The sequence below is a fragment of the Pteropus vampyrus genome, unplaced genomic scaffold (assembly GCF_000151845.1).
Source record: "Pteropus vampyrus isolate Shadow unplaced genomic scaffold, Pvam_2.0 Scaffold3, whole genome shotgun sequence".
Taxonomy (NCBI): domain Eukaryota; kingdom Metazoa; phylum Chordata; class Mammalia; order Chiroptera; family Pteropodidae; genus Pteropus; species Pteropus vampyrus.
This window is the reverse complement of record NW_011888784.1, coordinates 23009455-23028080: the sequence shown is the minus strand read 5'-3', so window position 1 is coordinate 23028080 and position 18626 is coordinate 23009455. Positions and strand designations below refer to the sequence as shown.

The following is an 18626-nucleotide window of genomic DNA, read 5'->3' as shown; positions in this document are numbered from 1 at the left end:
AGGAACCCTCATACACTGCTGGTGGGACTGCAAATTGGTACAGCCACTATGGAAAGCAGTATGGAGGTTCCTCAAAAAACTAAGAATTGATCTACCATATGACCCAGCAATTCCTCTACTGAGTATTTACCCCAAAGACTTGAAAACCCATATCTAAAAAGATATTTGCACACCGATGTTCATAGCATCACTATTCACAGTAGCCAGGGCATGGAAGCAACCGAAGTGTCCTACGATAGATGATTGGCTAAAGATGATGTGGTACATATATACAATGGAATATTTATTACTCAGCCATAAGAAGAGATGAAATACTGACACTTGTGACAACATGGATGGACCTTGAGATAATCATGCTAAGCGAAATAAGCCAGACTGAAAAAGTTGAAAATCGTATGATATCACTTATCATGTGATATATCACTTATCGTGTGGGATATAAACCTAAAAGCAACAAATGAGCAGGACAAACAAACAGAGACTCATGGACATGGATTCTAGACTAGTGGTTACCAGAGGACTATAGATTAGTGGTTACTAGTGGGGTGGGGGAGGAGGGGGGAGGTAGACGGGGTAAAGGGGGTCAAAATACGGGGATGGGGGAGGGTGAAGTGGGTAAAGGAGATCAAATATATGGTAGCTGAAGGAAACTGGACTTTGGGTGGTAAACACACAATAAGAATATACAAATGTCAAATGATAATGTACACCTGAAAATTTTAGAATCGTATTAACCAATGTTACCCCAATGAACTTAATCAAAACAGTAAAGGAAACATAAAAAAGACTTGTAGGAAATAAAAAAACTTTTGGTCTTCAATGAGTTCGAGAAACATTAGTGAAAAACAATGAAATACTTTTCTTTGCTGCCTAATGGGCATTGTAAATTTATAATATTACTTCCTTTCAAAAACTTATTTTTGACCATGTAACTCTTTTGTCCCCCTGTTTTTGAACCATCTGGGAGACTAGAATTCTACTGAGGACACTTAGGGAAACACTGGTCTAGAACTTACTTTTTCCAGAACTCCAATATTAGTTTTCCTGTTTCGCTTTTTAAGCTTACCTTGAACTGCTGTGTAGTCAAACAGGGTCTTTAAAATAACCAGATGTTGTATGATTATTCATCAGTATTGACCAAATTCCAAGTTGAATAGTACAGATTATCAAAACAAAGCAAAACAAGTCCCCAGTCACCATAAAAATAATGTCTAAACCTGATTTAATATGGAAACAAATAATATCAGAAGAATTGGTAGAGAAATAAAATTTTAAATGGTTGATATTTTTATATCAAATAACTGCCAAATCACTGTCCCACTCCCGCCCCCCGCCCAGGACATTTTTTCCCCCAGTGGTAATAAGCTATATCAACAAATTATTTTCATTGCATACTAATACTACCTAAATTCTAATTTTGGTTTATACTATTCATGAGTTGCTGAGAATTTTGTTTGTTTTTTGCCCCTGTGGACATTATCAAATACTATTTATTTTATATAGTTGTTATTTCATGTTATTTTCAAAGGGAACACATTATTTCATATACTTGTCCAAGTCCTGTTTCAAAGTTGAAAGCATTACATTTTTCCATTCCAAATGGATCACTGGGAACACTTAAAAAGAAAAACTATGATCTCTTTTTGTATGAGGACATTTGGAATCAGTACCGTGGACAATGAGTAAAAAGAGCTTCTGAAAACTGGCTATCTTTGAATCTTTCGAGCCAACACGGCTGAATATAGACTTGCCTTTTATCAGCCTCAATAAAATATAAAGAATAGATCTCAGTTTGTGATGGCTAAATAATGAATACACATATCTAAAAAAGGCTGTGCCTGATACTCCTAAACCTAGCTCATATGAGGCTGTAAGTGGTTCAGGTATATAATCATTCAAGAGATGAATATTTCTAAACTTATTTATGTCAATAGAATTTAGGTCTAAGACCATATTAGACTTTTATTCAGCTACTTTAGAAAAGATTCTGAGAAAGGAAAATAAAACTGCAAAGGATTTTTCAAAGTATAATTTTAAAAAGTTAAACACATGATTCTCCTACAAACGTAGGTACACATCAGAGGTCTATCTATTCACTAATTAATGAGGGAACCTGTAAGATGGCGATGCTCTTGCTTCCAAGAGCATTTTGAGGATCTGATTATTTATAAGTATTTGGAGAGGATGTTAGTATCAGTTTGCTAAGTTAGATGCAAAATTGGTTAAAGTTGTATGAGGCAATAAAACCATCAACGTTGAGATTACCTTTTCCTCCCTACGGTTTGGACAAAAACTGCAAGTGAATATGTAACTTCACTGTGTCTGGGATCTAACCAATAATGAATAGCAAAATCAAACACAATTATGTTTTCCAAGAGAATTAAACAGTTCTTGGGTAGACCTTTGAAACAATGTCTCAGTGTGACACTGAAAAGTCATGTTTTTTGCCCTTATGGCCAAGTTTTGGGTAATTTTTCTAATTATCCAAAGATAAAAATTTGAGGATTTTTTGTTATAAATTAACTCACCCACTTATACAGTTTGATATCAGAAGAATTGGTAGAGAAATAAAATTTTCTCAGCTGCCTTTGGGAATGGAGAGATTAAAAAGAGGAGGAAGGGTCTTCTTAACTCAAAATTCAAAATAAGCATCTTTCAGATGACTTTCATTCTGTAGCAAGGTCAAACTGGCAGGAGAAATGAACAATGGAAAGAGGGCAGGACAAATATCCCCATGGTGAAGCAAGTGGGGGTTGACAGCCTTCCCTTCCCCCAACAGAGCTGCCTTTATTTAAAGGAGAGAGCGAACGTTTGTGTATTTGATCTCTCATTCTTCATAAAGGTGCTCCCGAGCAGAGCTTAGGCTTAGGAAGCCCCACCTCTTGCACGGTCCCCCTCAGTCACCAGCTAATGCCAGCAATAAATCCTCCGCTTGCCCTGCGTGGGCTCATTCACGGCTCTGTTGTCCGGGGCCGGGCGCTTCCTCTTAGGGACTGAAATAACAGTGCAGACAGATCGGGTGTGATGCAGCGAGCTCTCCTTCAGAGTCTCTTCTTTTTCCTGGGCAATCTAAAACAACACACAAACAGAAAAATAAAATGAAAACGGCAGTTAGGTCCCCTCCCCCTTCTCACTCTCTCCCGGTTTTTTTGTGAACCACGGATGAATCTTTGCTAGTTTCCATCCCTAGAGGGGGTAGCTTTGTAAAATTGGTAGGAGACGTCTGGAAGAAAGCAAGTCCCCCGGGGATTTCAGCACCTAGGCAGAAACTGTTGGGCTTTCCTATTGCCAGCCCTGGGGGTGGCTGGCACCGAGAGGCCGGGATTAAAAGCGGCGCGGGGCTGGCAAGGTTAGAGTCGCGCGGTAACGCTCCAGGTGCTCCTTGCGGGGATCCCCGGGTCCCGGCCTCGCCGCGTGCCCCGCCCCTCCCCGCTCTGTCCCCGCAGCCTCGCGGGCTGCCGGGCTTTGTGGTTTGCCGTGCGGCTGGGCCCCTGCTGGGGGTGTCGTTACGAGCATGTGCAGACAGCAGCCCAAGGTAGAGCGAGCGTGCCGGGCGAGCCCTGAGACTTGCCTTGCAATGCCATGTTTGTGTGTGTGCTCTAACTCCCCGAGAGCGATCAGGGAGACGGCTCCCCGGCCGGACTTGGCTGATGTTTTCTTGTTTCTGTTTCAGCCTTCAGGATAATTCCTTCAGCAGCACCGCTGTAACAGAGTAAGTGTTTCTTGCCATTAAAATAAGACTTGCATGCCTTTCTCTGGAAGCAACTATTATGAAGGTACCCTCTACCGTCCCCAGCCACTCTTCGTATTAGATGCATTGTCTACTGTAATCTGCGGCTGGGAAGACCGCGCGAGACATGCTGACTGATGGGGCCCAGAAATCTTTACAGGTTGAAATCAGCCTTTTAGCAGCTATGGGAGAGATATTAAAACGAGCCGATGGCTTGCGGAAAGCTCAATACTCTGAGATATGTGTTCTTGGAGCTCAGATTTTTAAAAAATCTATTTGACATTTTTTAAAAATCTGTTTGACATGTTATAAAGGAAGCTTTGTTGTATTTTGCCAACATTGGTGTCAGTTTTCGTGGAGTACGCTGTATACATTTACAACAAATAGGAGATGGATGTAAAATGACTTGAGTTGGATTCCAGCATGTGATAAACAAGCTAAACTTATCCTCACCCTCTCTTGTCTAGAGATTTTTAAGACTCAGTAGAGTAAACTTTTCTTGCATGCCCTTTGTCATTTTTATTTTCTGACCTCAACAATCTGGCTATAGGAGGAATGAGTCATCTTGTCCTATGATTAAAGTGTTGATTGGGGCGACTAACACCATTTAAACATAGAATGAAGTTTAATATTTTACTCAAGGCCAGCAGGCACAGTATTTTTTTATTAGATATTTATAGTTTATGGTTTAAAATTTTGTCATTTCTTTCTTAATCTGTTTTCCTAACACTATACATGTGTTAAAAATTGATAGCATATTATGCTATTACATGTAATTTTTATATAATTTATATATGTAAACATATGTATGGAATGTCTATACTTTAAGCAATCTTTCTCTAGGCAAACTCATGATGTTTACTTCTGGGACCTTGTGACAGAAGTCATTGTTAAGGTATTATACTCAACTACATTAAGAAAATGCTGCAAGTTTAATAGAGAAAGCCCAGTAACTTGGGATCTGCATGCTAAAGTTCCCTAAAAGGCAAAAAAATGTGGGAATAGGTATTTCGTGAGTTTCAAGTCTTACCACTGTCAAAATAACTTATGATAGAGGGAAAATATTCTACAGGACTTCTGAGGCCTTCTTGTTTCCCACGTTCTTTTGTTTCTCTGGGTATGCTACTCTCTGTGTCGAGCTTTGGGCTCATTTAAGTGGAGTTACTTAAAAAAACAACCCAGGGTTGACATTATTTAGAAGATGCAATATAAAACACATGTTGGGACCCACATCCCATTAAAGAGCTTACTTGTTAATTGTGCTGCAATTTTGCTTTTTCTAAAATCCTGAGAGAGGGGGAGAGATGCCTGTCAAAGGATGCAGGCCAAAGACGAGGCCAGGACTTCCTGGTTCAGGCGCACAGGTACTTCCTCCCTTTGCTGCACTTAAAACCATCAAGTGCTTTCTGGGCCTGATAACTCTTGAGCTCTTTCTTTGTGGCCCAATCTCCAGTCAGCCAAAAGCCCAACAGCTTCAAAATGGAGACACCTAGTTCCAGATGTCACATGGACAATTTTTGGGGGGTAAAGATTTTATAGTTAAATGCTGGGGAAAGTCTGGTACCTTGTCTTTGGCCACTCCCCAAAGAGTTCTGATTGCATAAGATTCTGTTGTTGTTTTCAGAGAAGTGACAGTGATTTATTTTAAAAAGCACTGAGTGACAATTAGAATGCCATCTGGCTAATTTAAAAATCTAAGGAGCGTATTTAAAACATACTCAAAGCTTTGTAAGTGTAACAGCACAAACTAGGGTCATTTAAAACTAGTCATTGGCTAATACAACATCTTCTCCTCCTCTCAGGAATATGAACCATTTTCTTTGGTTGTTTGGGCATGACACCAAAGCCAGAAGGACCAGGATACACTATCCTAACACATAGATGTAGCAGGTGCTCAGTAAATGTTGGGGTGTGGTCTTGGCATACATAGAGGAGGCACTTACTTTTCTTTTATATTTTGGATACAAGACAACTTTCTCTTCTCTCTGTCCCCACCCAACTCCTACTTCTTCCTACTCACACCCATGTATTTTCTTTGGTGCCTGAAATTATACCTAGAGATAATTTCTTTTGGATTAAGGCCACTGGTGGTGACTCTTATTAAAATGGAAATTAAAAAGTCTGTCCCATGGGAAGTGGATTCAAGTCATTAATACTTTAATATACATTATGTTATTAGATAGTTTAACCTAATAGAGTTCCACTTGGCCTGCTGGAGGTCTTACAAGAGTCAAAGGGAAGGAGAATTGAGAGGGACTCAAGGACAGATTTTATTTTCTTCTCCATTTTTCCCAGGCCTGACACTGTCTGTGCAGCTCTGGACCAATTCAATTTCTTTTTCTACCCAATCTTCCAAGATAAGAATGGCCTTGGCCTTCCCTTCTGTATCTGCATCACTCTTTCATCTATTATTTTTTTCAAGGTCATTTCCTATGTTGTCTAGCTAACCTGATATTTTGAAATGAAGCCTGGCCAGCAATGAATTCTGACTTAGTAAACCGAGTTAGTTATCATCTGAAACAATGCTTCTTTAAACCAACTGATCATTAATATCAACTGGGGAAGGGAGATTGGGATTTGTGAAAAATCCAATTTCCCTTGCTTTATCCCCAAATGGAAACCTAGAATGGGTGACTGCGTTGGAGTCAGCCCAGGGCTGGTCTGGGTTTTCCTTTAGGTCAATGTTAAACTTTTTAGAAGCATACTAGTTATGTGTGGGGAAGGGCAATCTGGTTTAAAAAATTCACATTCCTGGGCCCTACCCTCAGAGAGTTGATGTACTGGGGCTAGAGTGGGAGTGGGGCCAGAACCTGCTGTTTCAACTAGGCATTCCAGGTAGTGCTAATGCAAGTGGTTGTGGGGACAGACTTTCAGAAATCCTACAGGATTTCAGGTTCTTGCCTCTGCAACTTTGCCTTCAGGGAACATGGTACTACAGGGTGAATGACAATCCTCTTCCTGGCACAACTACATTTTATTTAATAACCAACTTGAGACCAAACAAAAGAACCCCTCACGGGCACTTCTTTCTCCACCATTATTTTAATGAACAAATTATTCTCTCTTTTTTGTGAGCCTCTGGGAATGTAGACTGAAGAGACTATTTGGTGGTCTTAGTGTGGGGGAGCAGAAATGACACAGGCTTCGCTGCTTTACACCTTGTAACCCTGGACAATTCCTTAGCCTCTTGTGTGAAGGTACGTCCTACTTCACAGCATTGTCAGGCTCAATTGAGACAAAGTGAGAGAGAAGATGAGCTGTGAAGTACATATTCTTTTTCTTCTTCACGGTTGAAAGAGGGAGCACAAGTCTCAATAGAGAAAAAGGTAACAACCCTAAGCATTTCACAAAGAAACGATTGAAAGAACAAATTATCCACATATTGTCTAGGTAACCACAAATTAAGAACTCTGGGACTTAGAAGCTAATTGATGAGAATCTCTAGGAAGTCATTTAATAGAGTGCTGGTCACATTTTTATTTTTTTACTATTAATGAACAACAGTAAGAAAAATATTTTATATTAGAATCTAGTACACACATATATACATGATTTATTTAAGAAAGTTTTGTGAAATAACACTTAACTCTTACTATATTGACATTTTCTATTCTGTTTCTCTAACAATAATAACAACAAGATGCTAGTAGCTGCTATCTGGTTTCAAGACCCAGTAATAGGTCACAACTTACAGTTTGAAAAACATTGCACTAGAAGATGCCCAGTCTTGAATATTTAAGGAGATCATTAAAAAGATTGATCTTTAAATTCCTGTATTGGGTTCTAATATGGAAGAGAGTGCCATGCTGAAGACCACTTGGGCACTTGGTCTGAACTGATTTTCTTCCAGAAGTGGGGATACCTAAATATGGGTTCCCACTGTGGAACCCAGTTTTATAATTGAGCCAGTATTATACATTTGCAGGGCTGCTGGGCAAACAAACAAACAAACAAACAAACAGTAGAATAATCAGAAAGGAGCTGTTAATGAGTAGAACTTGATGGTCTTCATCAAAGCAAATAAAAACCCTACTGAACTAAATGAGCATACATACATGTGCCATGTACGCCAGTGGAGAGATCTATTTCATTGCTATATCTGTGAGCTAGGAATTATCTTTCCTTGAGTAGCAACTGGAGGTGTTCAGTAGATCTTAAAATTGCATCAGCTAATTAGGTCCCACCTCATACTTCAGAAAGCATCTGCAACTTTGTATGTTCTGGTGCTGAGTTTCCATTTTTAACTAATTGTACTTTGAGAAGAAAGGTTAACACATCATATGAGGGGGATAAAAATAAGCTCTTGCCAAATTTCCAAACAATAGGTATTGTTGAGCTCTAGGGTTGAACCTCTAGTTGAACCCTAATTCTTTAGAAGCAACAACTAGATTTCTGTTTTTCATTGATTTTTCTACTTAGCTAGGTTACTTTTATTGGGATAAATTTTTATTCACATTACAAAGCTCATATAATTTATTAAGTGAACGCCTCTAATAGAGGAGAAAAAGCAATACTTATGAATTTAACTTGTTTCCCATGAGATGGACAGAGTGGGTTACTGACAGTCAAAAACATGAGAGAGCAAGAAAACTTAGTTCATTTTGTTAAGAAGAGCATTTTGTTAAGTCAATTGACTTTTTTTTAACTGCTAGAACAAAATATTTCAGCACTTAGAGTGAGTTAGAGTCTGTAGGTGGCCTTTGTTTAATTCAGTACAAAACCATAACTTAAAAATGATAATAAGGGAAAAGGATGAAACTTTCATCAATTTATTCTGTGGGTAAATTATATACCATTGTGGGTAAGGAATATTTAAAATTTTTAAATGATTTCATATAGTACAAGTACTATATTATAGTTATATTTATGTATGTAGGTATTTATTTTTGTCTGCTCATTACAGTGTGAATCTTTCCAGAGAGTCCAAGTCTTTTCAATTTTGTGTCCTTAAGAAGTAGTGGTACTCAAAGTGTGGGTCCCCAACTTGTTTGTAACTTGCATGAGACAAGAAAAGTATAGAGATAGGGAGTAAGCATTTGCTAATGTTTATAGGAATTTGACATTCTTGTAACATTTTTACACAAGTGTCTGACCACATTGGATTGAAAATAGAAACAAACTGTTCAGTCCTGAATCTCAGAGAGTTTGAGAAGCACAGCTCCAGTGGCTAATGCAGTAGCTGGAAGGGGAATAAATGCTGAATAAATGCTTTTAGATTATTTCAGGGACCAGACTTTCTAAGGGGCCAGAGTCTGTTACTCAATTCAAGCATTTATTGAGTGTCCACTCTGGAGTAGCACTATTGGTAGCGTAAATAGGAAAAGAAATTACAGTTATTTTTTTCTCATGGAATTAACAACTAATTAAAAAGATCTCGGAGGTACCAAGGAATTACATAATAGTTCAAGGCAAGATGTAGTTGGTTAACGAAACCTCAGAATGAAGAGTAAACATTCATATACTAAGGTTAAAGTAGGAACATGGCATGTGCATGAATTTGGCTGAGAAGGTTCACAAAAGTTGTGAGACTGGACTTGGGCAGTAAAGGATGAAAAAAATCATTTCAGCCTTGAGGGTGGTGGAATGAGATGGGGAGGAGATGGCTAAGAAGAGGAACAAAGGTTTCCTCCTACATACTTGAGTGAGGGAATTGTTCTACTCCAGATTCCCTTAGGCAATGTGGAGTGCAGTAGATTTTTCAATATGGAGGAGCTGAGAATTTTTCACAATGTTATCCCAGAAGTTTTATAAAAAGGAAGAGGGTTAGGAAAGTCCAGGGGACAATGGAATAAAACAAATGGGAGCTGGTGTGGTTTGGGACTGGTTGAGGCAGAGGAAATGCCAAGAGGTATGCAGTGGAGTCTCTTTTGAGCCACCAATCTTGGTGTTAGGTGTCCCCTCAAGTGCTGTGAACACTTAGGTCCTTGCTAAGATCTTGTTAGCTTAGATGAGGCAGAGCAGTGGAGAAAACGGAGCTTACCTCTGGTTCTGAGCTTTTAAGCTCGTAATGAAATGACAACATTGGTATCACTACCTGGTAGACATATTGGGAATTGGAACTGGTTTGGGAGAGTGGTGAAGATTATTCTATTTTTTTTGTCTATTGTGCTAATCTTAAAATAGGTCTAGATTACTGCTGCTTCTGCTGCAGCAGACAGTTGGATCTGATGTGGTTTTGTTTCTTCTTTCCAGGTGTGAGGAAGACACAGTCTCTCTACATGAAGACCAGACTGATTGCTCCATTCTCAGGTATGACCCACCATTGCTTAAAGGGCAGTAACCAATGGGGCCTGATGTCTTTAGTCTCTTCTTTGAATTCTAATAATTTGTTCTCATGTCTTACTTCTTATAATGGATTATCAGCTCTTGAAGGAAGTTTTATCTTGTTCACTTTTGGATACTCTCTGTTACCATCCAGGACAGTGCCTTTGATATGAGGAATGCTCAATAAGTGTCTATTAGATTAAACATTGATTATCTCATCTCAATGCTCCCATCATAAACCCTAAGGAAGGAAATAATTCTAGATTTATTCACCAAACATGTCATTGCCTGGAGTGTAGTCTTGGTCATCAAGGTGTTCATGGTATGATGGCAAAACCTTCCCTGCTAAACGTTTCTTCCACAATTGCTTTGTTCTGAACACTTTTCCCTACATTTTATTATATAATCTAAACAATCAAAAGAAGGCTAATGTTTCCCTCCTCATCCTGTGTCAGAAGGATTATATCTCATTCAGGATAACATAGCCACTATGAGGCAGAATTTGGACTCAAGTCTGTCTGACTCTGAAGTCCTCTTGTTGGATAATATGCATTTGTTGATGGCCTATTTTATGCGCCAGAAACTAGTCAAGATATGTAGTAAATAAACCAACCCCTGCTTCCAGGAATTCAGTCCACTAGAGGAGATAGGCAAGAATATAGATGATGATGCTACAGATAAACAGAGGATTCTCTTAGAAAGACTGAATAGCCCAGATAGGTTTCTGGGATAGATTCCTGAAGAAAATTACACATAGCACTTTTTGTGTGTGTGTGTGTGTGAGATATAAGGCCAAGAAAAAATGATGCCACCAAGCACAGGGAACAACTTACTAGAAAGCCAACAGAGGCAGAGAAAATTGTTCAGGTTGAAGGAACACTAACTAAGCAGTTCAGGATGACAGGAATCCTGAGAGCAGAGGCCAGGAGTGGTAAGAAATGGAGCTTCAGAGATAAAGACTCAAGTACGAAGGGTTTGTGTACCTTGCTAAGGAGTTTGAAATTTATCCTGGAGGTATGGGGAGACTAAAAAGAAACCTGTTTTTTTTCTTTGCAAATAACCACTTGCCTAAATCCTGGTGAGAGTGACAATAGCTCCCATTTATTGAGTTGTGGCCTTGAGCCAGCTTTCTGTGGTAGGCATTTCACAGAGACTGTATTATCTCTGCAAGGTAGAGATGACATCCTTCTTATGGCTGAGGATCTGAGAAGTGAAGTGGTGTGGCTCAGGCTACACAACTAATAAGTGGGAGGATCTTTTGGACTCCTGTTTTCAGAACATCATGCTTCTTCTCAGTTATGGTTGATTCCAATAAGTACTGGCATAAATTACATTACCTGTACTCTTCTGTTTTGTGGAGTCTGAGGAGCCAGTAATAGGTTAGAAATATATTTCTAAAGATGACTTTCGTATTTAGATTTTATATTTGTGTAATGAGAGAAAGATGCTTTTTGCTACGTCCCCCCGACTCCCGCCACCCCCCGCCCACCCCATCTTCCTTGCTTTTCAAGTCAAGGAGGTAAAATGAGATAACATTAATAAATTCTGGACATCTTGACAATATAATATAAAATATGGTATAAAAACAAAGTTCAGATATTATTTTAGGGAAGAAACCTATCCAAAGAATCATTTTGGATTTGAAAAGTCACTTTTCTTTCTCTTATTCTTGAGTGTTCTAGAATCCTTGTTGAATGAGGGTTAGGTTACTATAAAGGTAGCTGTTCTTTCTTTCGTTTCTCACCTAGGTACGTAGAATGCATGGATGAGCATTATTTGTGTCTAGTGAAATGTAGGGCAGAAAAACTTTTTCCTTCTTCCCTTCTAGGTTCTTTGGCTGATCTAATAATTAAATTGACATAAGAGATTAACAGGAAAAAAATTAATTATGTACATATGGGAAGACCAAAGATATGGGACTCTTCAGCAGTCAGGTTATTGAGGCATAAATATTATTCAGAGCTAAAGAGAAGAGGGTTGGATTCTGGGGTCTCAAAGATGAGAAGAGCAGACGTTTAGTAAACAAATGTTCAGAGCTAAAGAGAAGAGGGTTGGATTCTGGGGTCTCAAAGATGAGAAGAGCAGACGTTTAGTAAACAAATGTTTGCCAGACCATGAAGATAAGTCTTTCAGATATAAAAAGTTACCTTTGGTGTTGTCTCTCTCCTGGTACAGGCCCTCTCTCTCTATATATTTTTAGGCAGAAACCAGTCAAGATATGGAGTAGAGAAAAACAAGGGGAAGTAAAAAGTTCTTCTTGTGTCTGTTGGGTCTTGACTGTCTTCAGTTCAAAATAATCTACATGCCATACTGGCATATTTTATGGTCACGTATTCTGCTCATCCTGAGAGGAATACATTTCAAATGTACTAGCATAGTTCCAACTGATGGTTTGATGTTGGTTTCAAACCCATTAGTGACTTAGAATTTTTTTTTTTTGGTTGTGAATGATCTTAAAGGACAATATTAACCAGTGTCACTGGCATTCAGTTTTTTTCATTTACTAACATTGAAAAATCATTTCCCTTCTTGCATTCTTTTTTACCAGATAGAACTAAGTTTATCTTGAGGCTTAAGTTTAACTGTTCACATAGTTATATTTCTACACCTTGCCCACCTGCACCTTGGTCATGTTCCAGACCTCCATTCCTGATGTTTGCTTTGGTCTTTTCTCAGAGACTAACTGGAGCTCATCTTCCCAATAGCAGTTTAGTGATTTTAATCTCTCTTTTGAGTGTGTGCGTGTGTGTGTAAAGACATTTTGAACAATGTTCATAGGAACTATGCTTGTCTCTTTGCTTTAGGTGTCCTTGAGTTATGAGGAATTGCTTCCTAGCTGGCCTTGCCAAAATCTTTTTTGTAGGTGCTTTTGGTCAGGGGGCAGGAGAGAAAAACACCACTTGGTGGAAATGGCACTAATTGGTGGTACTAATCTAGTACTAAATGATTGCCATTGGGTTAAAGGTGATGATATTGATTGTATAAAGAGAATGCCTCGTTTGGTTATGTCCATGGTATTTGCTGGGTTCTTAGCAAAATAAGAAAATAAAATGCATCTAGATTTAGGAAGGATAACTGACTTCAATTAAGAATGTTATCATGTCACTATTTTTGAGGAAATTGAAATGATGAGGCGGTGTTATATTGAATTTGATTGGTGAGTGAGAATTAAAAGTGCCATCTCAGCACTGAATGTATGAAGGTAACACTAGCCCATTTGATCTTCTCCCGTGATTCCACACTGATGGAACCCAGACAGTGGGACCTTTGATTTTGCATCAAGGATGTTGTTCAGATGGCTTGATTGGATAAAATTTGGCCCTTGTCTTACATTTTATCTGAGTAGCATGTATCTTATTAAAATAGACCCTGGTAAACTTTTAAATGCCTCTGAAAGTTGTAGGGAGTTGATTATAGACTTGTCAGTGAGGAAGAAGCATCATGCCTGAACCAAGAACACATGTAGGAGAGACTGGAGACCTACCTGACGACTCCAGGTCTGGTGAATTATCCCTTCTGTTAGGCACTTTATTTGATCTCTGGGTTTTAGAGGCTTAATCTATAAAGTTGGGATGACAGTATCTAACCTGAATATCTAATATTATTATTGTGAGAGAAAAATATGATATGTGCGAAAGTATCTTGAAGAGAAAAATTAAAAACAAATATGACAGCACGTACAAAGTTACAACCACAAAAAGTATGTATTCATTAACAAAGATTGGAAGGGAATGTGGAGTAATCTAAAGAGTGAAATTCACATTTTTTAAGTTCTTGTTCCTGTGAAACCCTCTAAGTGGACACCAAAAATGTTGCTAGGTTCCATATAAATAGCGCAGCAACCAGTATCGTCAGCCCCTCTTTCCCGCAGCAGTTTATTACTTCTTGTGTTGCTTTTTAAAGTTGGTCTTTCCTGTTTTAGAGATGAAGACAATAAAGAAAATTACCCCGATGCCGGGGCTGCCCTAGAGGAGCCCGCGCCCTCCCACGAGCCGCAGCATGTAGAGCAGACCGTGCTGGTGGACGGAGTGCTGCGACCCAGTATGGGCAACTTCAAGTCCCGGAAGCCCAAGTCCATCTTCAAAGCAGAGAATGGGAGGAGCCACGGAGAAAGTCAGGTAGTGGGTTTACTCTTCAGGCCTTTGCCAAGATGCGCCTTGCTCAGACTAGGGCACAGTTCTGGCAGACGGTTTGGGAGAGTTATTTTGCAGTAGGCGGGCGGTTAACGTGGCTTGCCCTTGCACGTACCTCTGGCCTGAAACACGTGGTTAATAGTGCAGTGTGCTGGGCAGGCTAATAATGTAGTGCCCATTCAAAGTGATAGTCTTCAACACTGGACTTTGACGTTGATTTAGAGAAGCCGCCCTGCTCTTTGTGGGGAAGGGCGGAGGAGGATCGCTTTCTGTCTAATTTATCCAGGGCATGTATTTCTTGCCCCATACTTGGAGATTTTTCTCAGCAGGTCAGAAGTCCCAGGTTTACTCGGAACCATTCTCCTTAAGCTGCAGTTTAGCAGCCTCAAAGAAACACTGAAGTGTGTATGTGCGTGTTTGTGTGTGCATGTAGCGTTTACTTCTTTGAGGTCAATAAATATTTAAATGAATGAATGAAGCATATTTCCAACCTGATTAAAGTTGCATTTTATATATTTTTAAATTTTTCTATTTGTAGAATGTGATATTTTTTAGATCTTGAAAACCCCTCAAATAATTTGATGCTTTTAAAAGAGATTACATGAATATAATCCACTTTAATCTTACTAGGAGGCTTGTCATGCATCTAACACAGTTTTTAGAACATAGATAATCCATTAATGTTAACTTTGCTTTTTTGTTAACACTTAATTGTTAACCCGAGAAAATAATGTGAGAGGCTCCAAGTATAATAGGTTAATTATATAATAAATTTAAGTTTAGTTCTATTAGCAAATGGGTGCGAGGTGACCTTCCTTTGGCTTGGCATTTTATTTGACCTTGTAGTTTTCTTATTTGCTTTGTGATTTTTATCTCATTTCTTCCTTGGCATTATGATCTCTTATTTGGTCAGTTAATTTTGCAGTGAAATGAAAATGCCTTCTGCATTTATTACACTGTGTCATGGTTATCTTAAACAAAGTTGAGTTGCAGAGAGAAGTGAGCGTGAAATAGCATTTGAATTGTGGTAAACTAGAGATCCTCCCTTTTACTGAGTGCACTCATCACTTGTTTGATTAGGAGTGTAATGCTGGAGAGGTTACAGGCACCCAAAGGGCTGCCTTCAGAGTCTGACTGATCCCAGGGAGGTTCTCACCTTGAACCTCCTACTAAGGGTCGCCTGTGACGTTGTGGGCTTTGGATAACCAGCCATCTCTCCTTTTGGATGACCAGTACCCTCTTTCTTGTCATTCTGTAGTTTGGGCTCATAGAAATTTCACAGTCATCACTTGTAATAGGTACCTATTACTTGTAATAGGTACTATCCCGTTGCTTATACACAGACAATTTCAGGAGAGAGATATGCTTGTACAGTCTTTGTTTATAATACAGCATTGGAATCCTGCACTGCAGGTAAAATTTCCATTTCATTCCTAACATCTCTGTCTACACAAAGAGAGATTTTTTTTTCCTCTCCTAATGACTAATAGAATTTGGTAACATTAAGTCTTCCATATTTGGGGAAAATTTGAAACATATTTTGTTCTTCCTATTTTTTGAGGGGAGAGATAATTAATATTGGTTGAGGACTGACCAAGACTTGAACTTCTATAAATATTTTTAATAAAATCAGCTAACACTGTTTGATCATTTACTGTATTCCAAGCATATACCATGTTTTAACACAAGTTAATATTATTATCTTTTTGTACAAATGGAAAAACTAAGCATCAGAGGAATTACATCTTTAATCATATTTAGAAGAACTTGAGCTAACATCTTTTCCATAAAGGCCCAGTGTTTCCAACATGAGGAACCCAGATCTTCCAACTGTGAGTCTAGTGATTTACCTACCCCCTTATACCACGCACACCTTTTTTTAATGGAGATCTTTTATTTCTTGTACTGTTCTTAAATTTTTTAATTTTTCAATTGCAGTTGGCATATAATATTATGTGAGTTTCAGGTATACAACATAGTGATTAGACATTTATATAACTTATAAAGTCATTGCCTTGATAAGCCTAGTACCCATCTGACACCATATGTAGATATTATAATATTGTTGACTATATTTCCTATGCTGAACTTAAAATTATCATGACTGTATTTCTTATAACTGCCAATTTGCCCCTCTTAATCTATTCTCATTTTTTCACCCATCCTCTAACTCCTCACCCATCTGGCAACCATTATAATGTTCTCTGTATTTATGAATTTCTTCTGTTTTGTTTTTTACTTTTTTTTTAAGACTCCACATATAAATGAAATCATATGGTATTTCTCTTTCTCTATCTGGCTTATTTTATTTAGCATAATACTTTCTATGTCCATTCATGTTGTCGCAAATGGCAAGCTTTCATTCGTTTTTATGACTGAGTATTATTCCATTGTATATATGTACCACATCTTCTTTATCCATTCGTCTATCGATAGACACTTAGTTTGCTTCTGTATCTTGGCTATTATAAATAATGCTGCAGTGAATGTCGGGATATGTATGTCTTTTCAAATTAGTGTTTTGGGTTTCTCAGATAAATACCCAGAATCACAGTTTAATTTTTATATAAAATCGGTTATTTCTCTCAGGAATTTTTTTCCTTTGGTGATATATTGTGTTGCTATGCAGTAATTACTTATTTATAAAGTATTTTTTGGAGAGAATTTTATAAGGGTATTTTTCTTCTCTTCCATAAAACTTTGTGATGTTGGTCACTAATGCTAGATAAATGTCATTTGAGTGAATGTTAGCTCCACTAGGATGTAAATTCCTTGAAGACAGTGATTCAGTCTTTCTTGTCTATCGTTGAATCTCCAGCACTCAGTAATAACTCAGTATTATTTGTTGAATAACTCAAAACTTCTAAGAGAGGTCTATATATGATTGGTATCTAGAACATCCACTAAATTTTAAAGTCTTTTACAATTTTTCCTTGCATTCTCCTCCTGCCCGCTTCCTTCTCTCTCTGATCGTAATAAGATTATTCTTGATCACAAAAGAAGGCTAGTCTCATTAGGTTTGGCTTGATTATTTACATAGGTGTAGCAAGAGTTAATTTGCCACATAGGTCTTCTTAAGTATACTTTGCAAAATCTAGAGCTCTATAGTATTGAATAATTACAAAATTAACTTCTTTCTCTGGAAGCTTGCATAAGGAATCTCAGATTGGATTTTTACTGCTTCTGTTATTTACTATCTCAAGGCAAAGGAAACCAAGTACTCTCTCCACCTTATTTCACCTGGAAAACCTATACAACTGATTGAATTCCTTTCTTCTTGAGGTCCCCAAAATAACCTTAGGTTCCTGGCTGCCTGAAAGTGATGGTCCTTATCACCAGTAAGATTGTGCACTGTAAGCCAGATAGCAGGCCTGTTATCCTAAAAGGACTTTGTAAGCATTGGCTCCATAAGTAAAACCACATTAGCTTCTAAAAATGGAGCACCATTTTTCAATAAGCACCATTCTCAATATGACATTCAGGCAAGACTTTCATTGTATATCAAATTTTTCCAGTTCTACCTTGGTAAAAAAGAAAACAGATTATTATTGAATATATGCAAATAACCTTATTGCCATGAAAAATAAGGGCACTCAGTATGAGTTTCTGAACTCTGGTGGTCAGTGAGACTCAGATATCATTTTTAAAATGTTCATTTTAGGTTATATAAACAGAATGGTTTTGAAATGTAGGTTTTATTATTATTTGAATGTGGTGAGGCTGACAGATCAGAAGATGACTGCTATGTGAAAAGATACCTAATTACAATTCTCCGAAGGAGTGAGGGCATGCCATGCCATGCAGAGCCACTCAAGGAAGCATCAGAGTTAGCCAGGAGACAGAAGGAGTGATCGGAAAGCAAGAACAGAAGCTTTTATTATGATTTCCATTGGCAAAACAAGCAGATTTAGGATTGGCTAGAATCATTTTAGTGGACTCTGAAGTACAGGATTGTTTCTAGTTGTCTGGTACCTGGTTCTGGGGTGATTAGGACAGAGGAATATTGCTTCCTGAAATGTATGAGCCAGATAAAGAAGGTGGTTCTGAGTATGGGCTCTGGGCTAGTTAGTTTACATATGAAGGGTAGGCTCCTGGGCAAGTCATTTGCTATGTTTCCTAGCACTAAGAATTGCCAGTCCTGGAGAGGCGATCTCTCTGCAGTCAGCGAGTCAGTGAGGCACCAGATGCTAGGGCATCAAGAATACAGAAAATACTAAAATATATAGTGAAATAGTTCTATCAACTTCTAGATAGAACTATTTCACTATATACTTTATTATGAATTATAATAAGAATCTATATATTTTATGAATTATAACAAGAATCTATGAAATAATATAATAAGAATCTACTAAATTGTATGGGTTACAGATAAAGTGGAAAAGACTTTCTTTTTTAAAAATTTCTATTTATTTATTTATTTTTAGGCGAGACAACCTTTGGCTGACCTCACAGATTGCAAGGATCTTGTCAGCTTACAATCCCTTATTTTTTATTTT

General features: G+C 38.1%; 1 protein-coding gene across 12 annotated transcripts in view; it reads left to right on the top strand.

The window, feature by feature from the left end:
- FAM13C (family with sequence similarity 13 member C) overlaps positions 1-18626 on the top strand; it is a 150408-nt gene that overhangs the window by 18197 nt on the left and 113585 nt on the right. For 4 of the 12 annotated variants that reach the window (XR_002780914.1, XM_023531999.1, XM_011362201.2 and 1 more), the window contains exons 1-3: positions 3544-3712; positions 9923-9979; positions 13917-14112. Coding sequence is in view for 11 of the 12 variants with exons in the window: in XM_023531999.1 (XP_023387767.1) it covers positions 3651-3712; positions 9923-9979; positions 13917-14112 (315 nt within the window). In the remaining variant the exon portion in view is untranslated. Of the gene's footprint in view, positions 1-3183; positions 3713-9922; positions 9980-13916; positions 14113-18626 lie in introns of those variants that run through there. The other 8 variants (XM_011362228.1, XM_011362192.1, XM_023532006.1 and 5 more) reach the window with 6 other exon arrangements.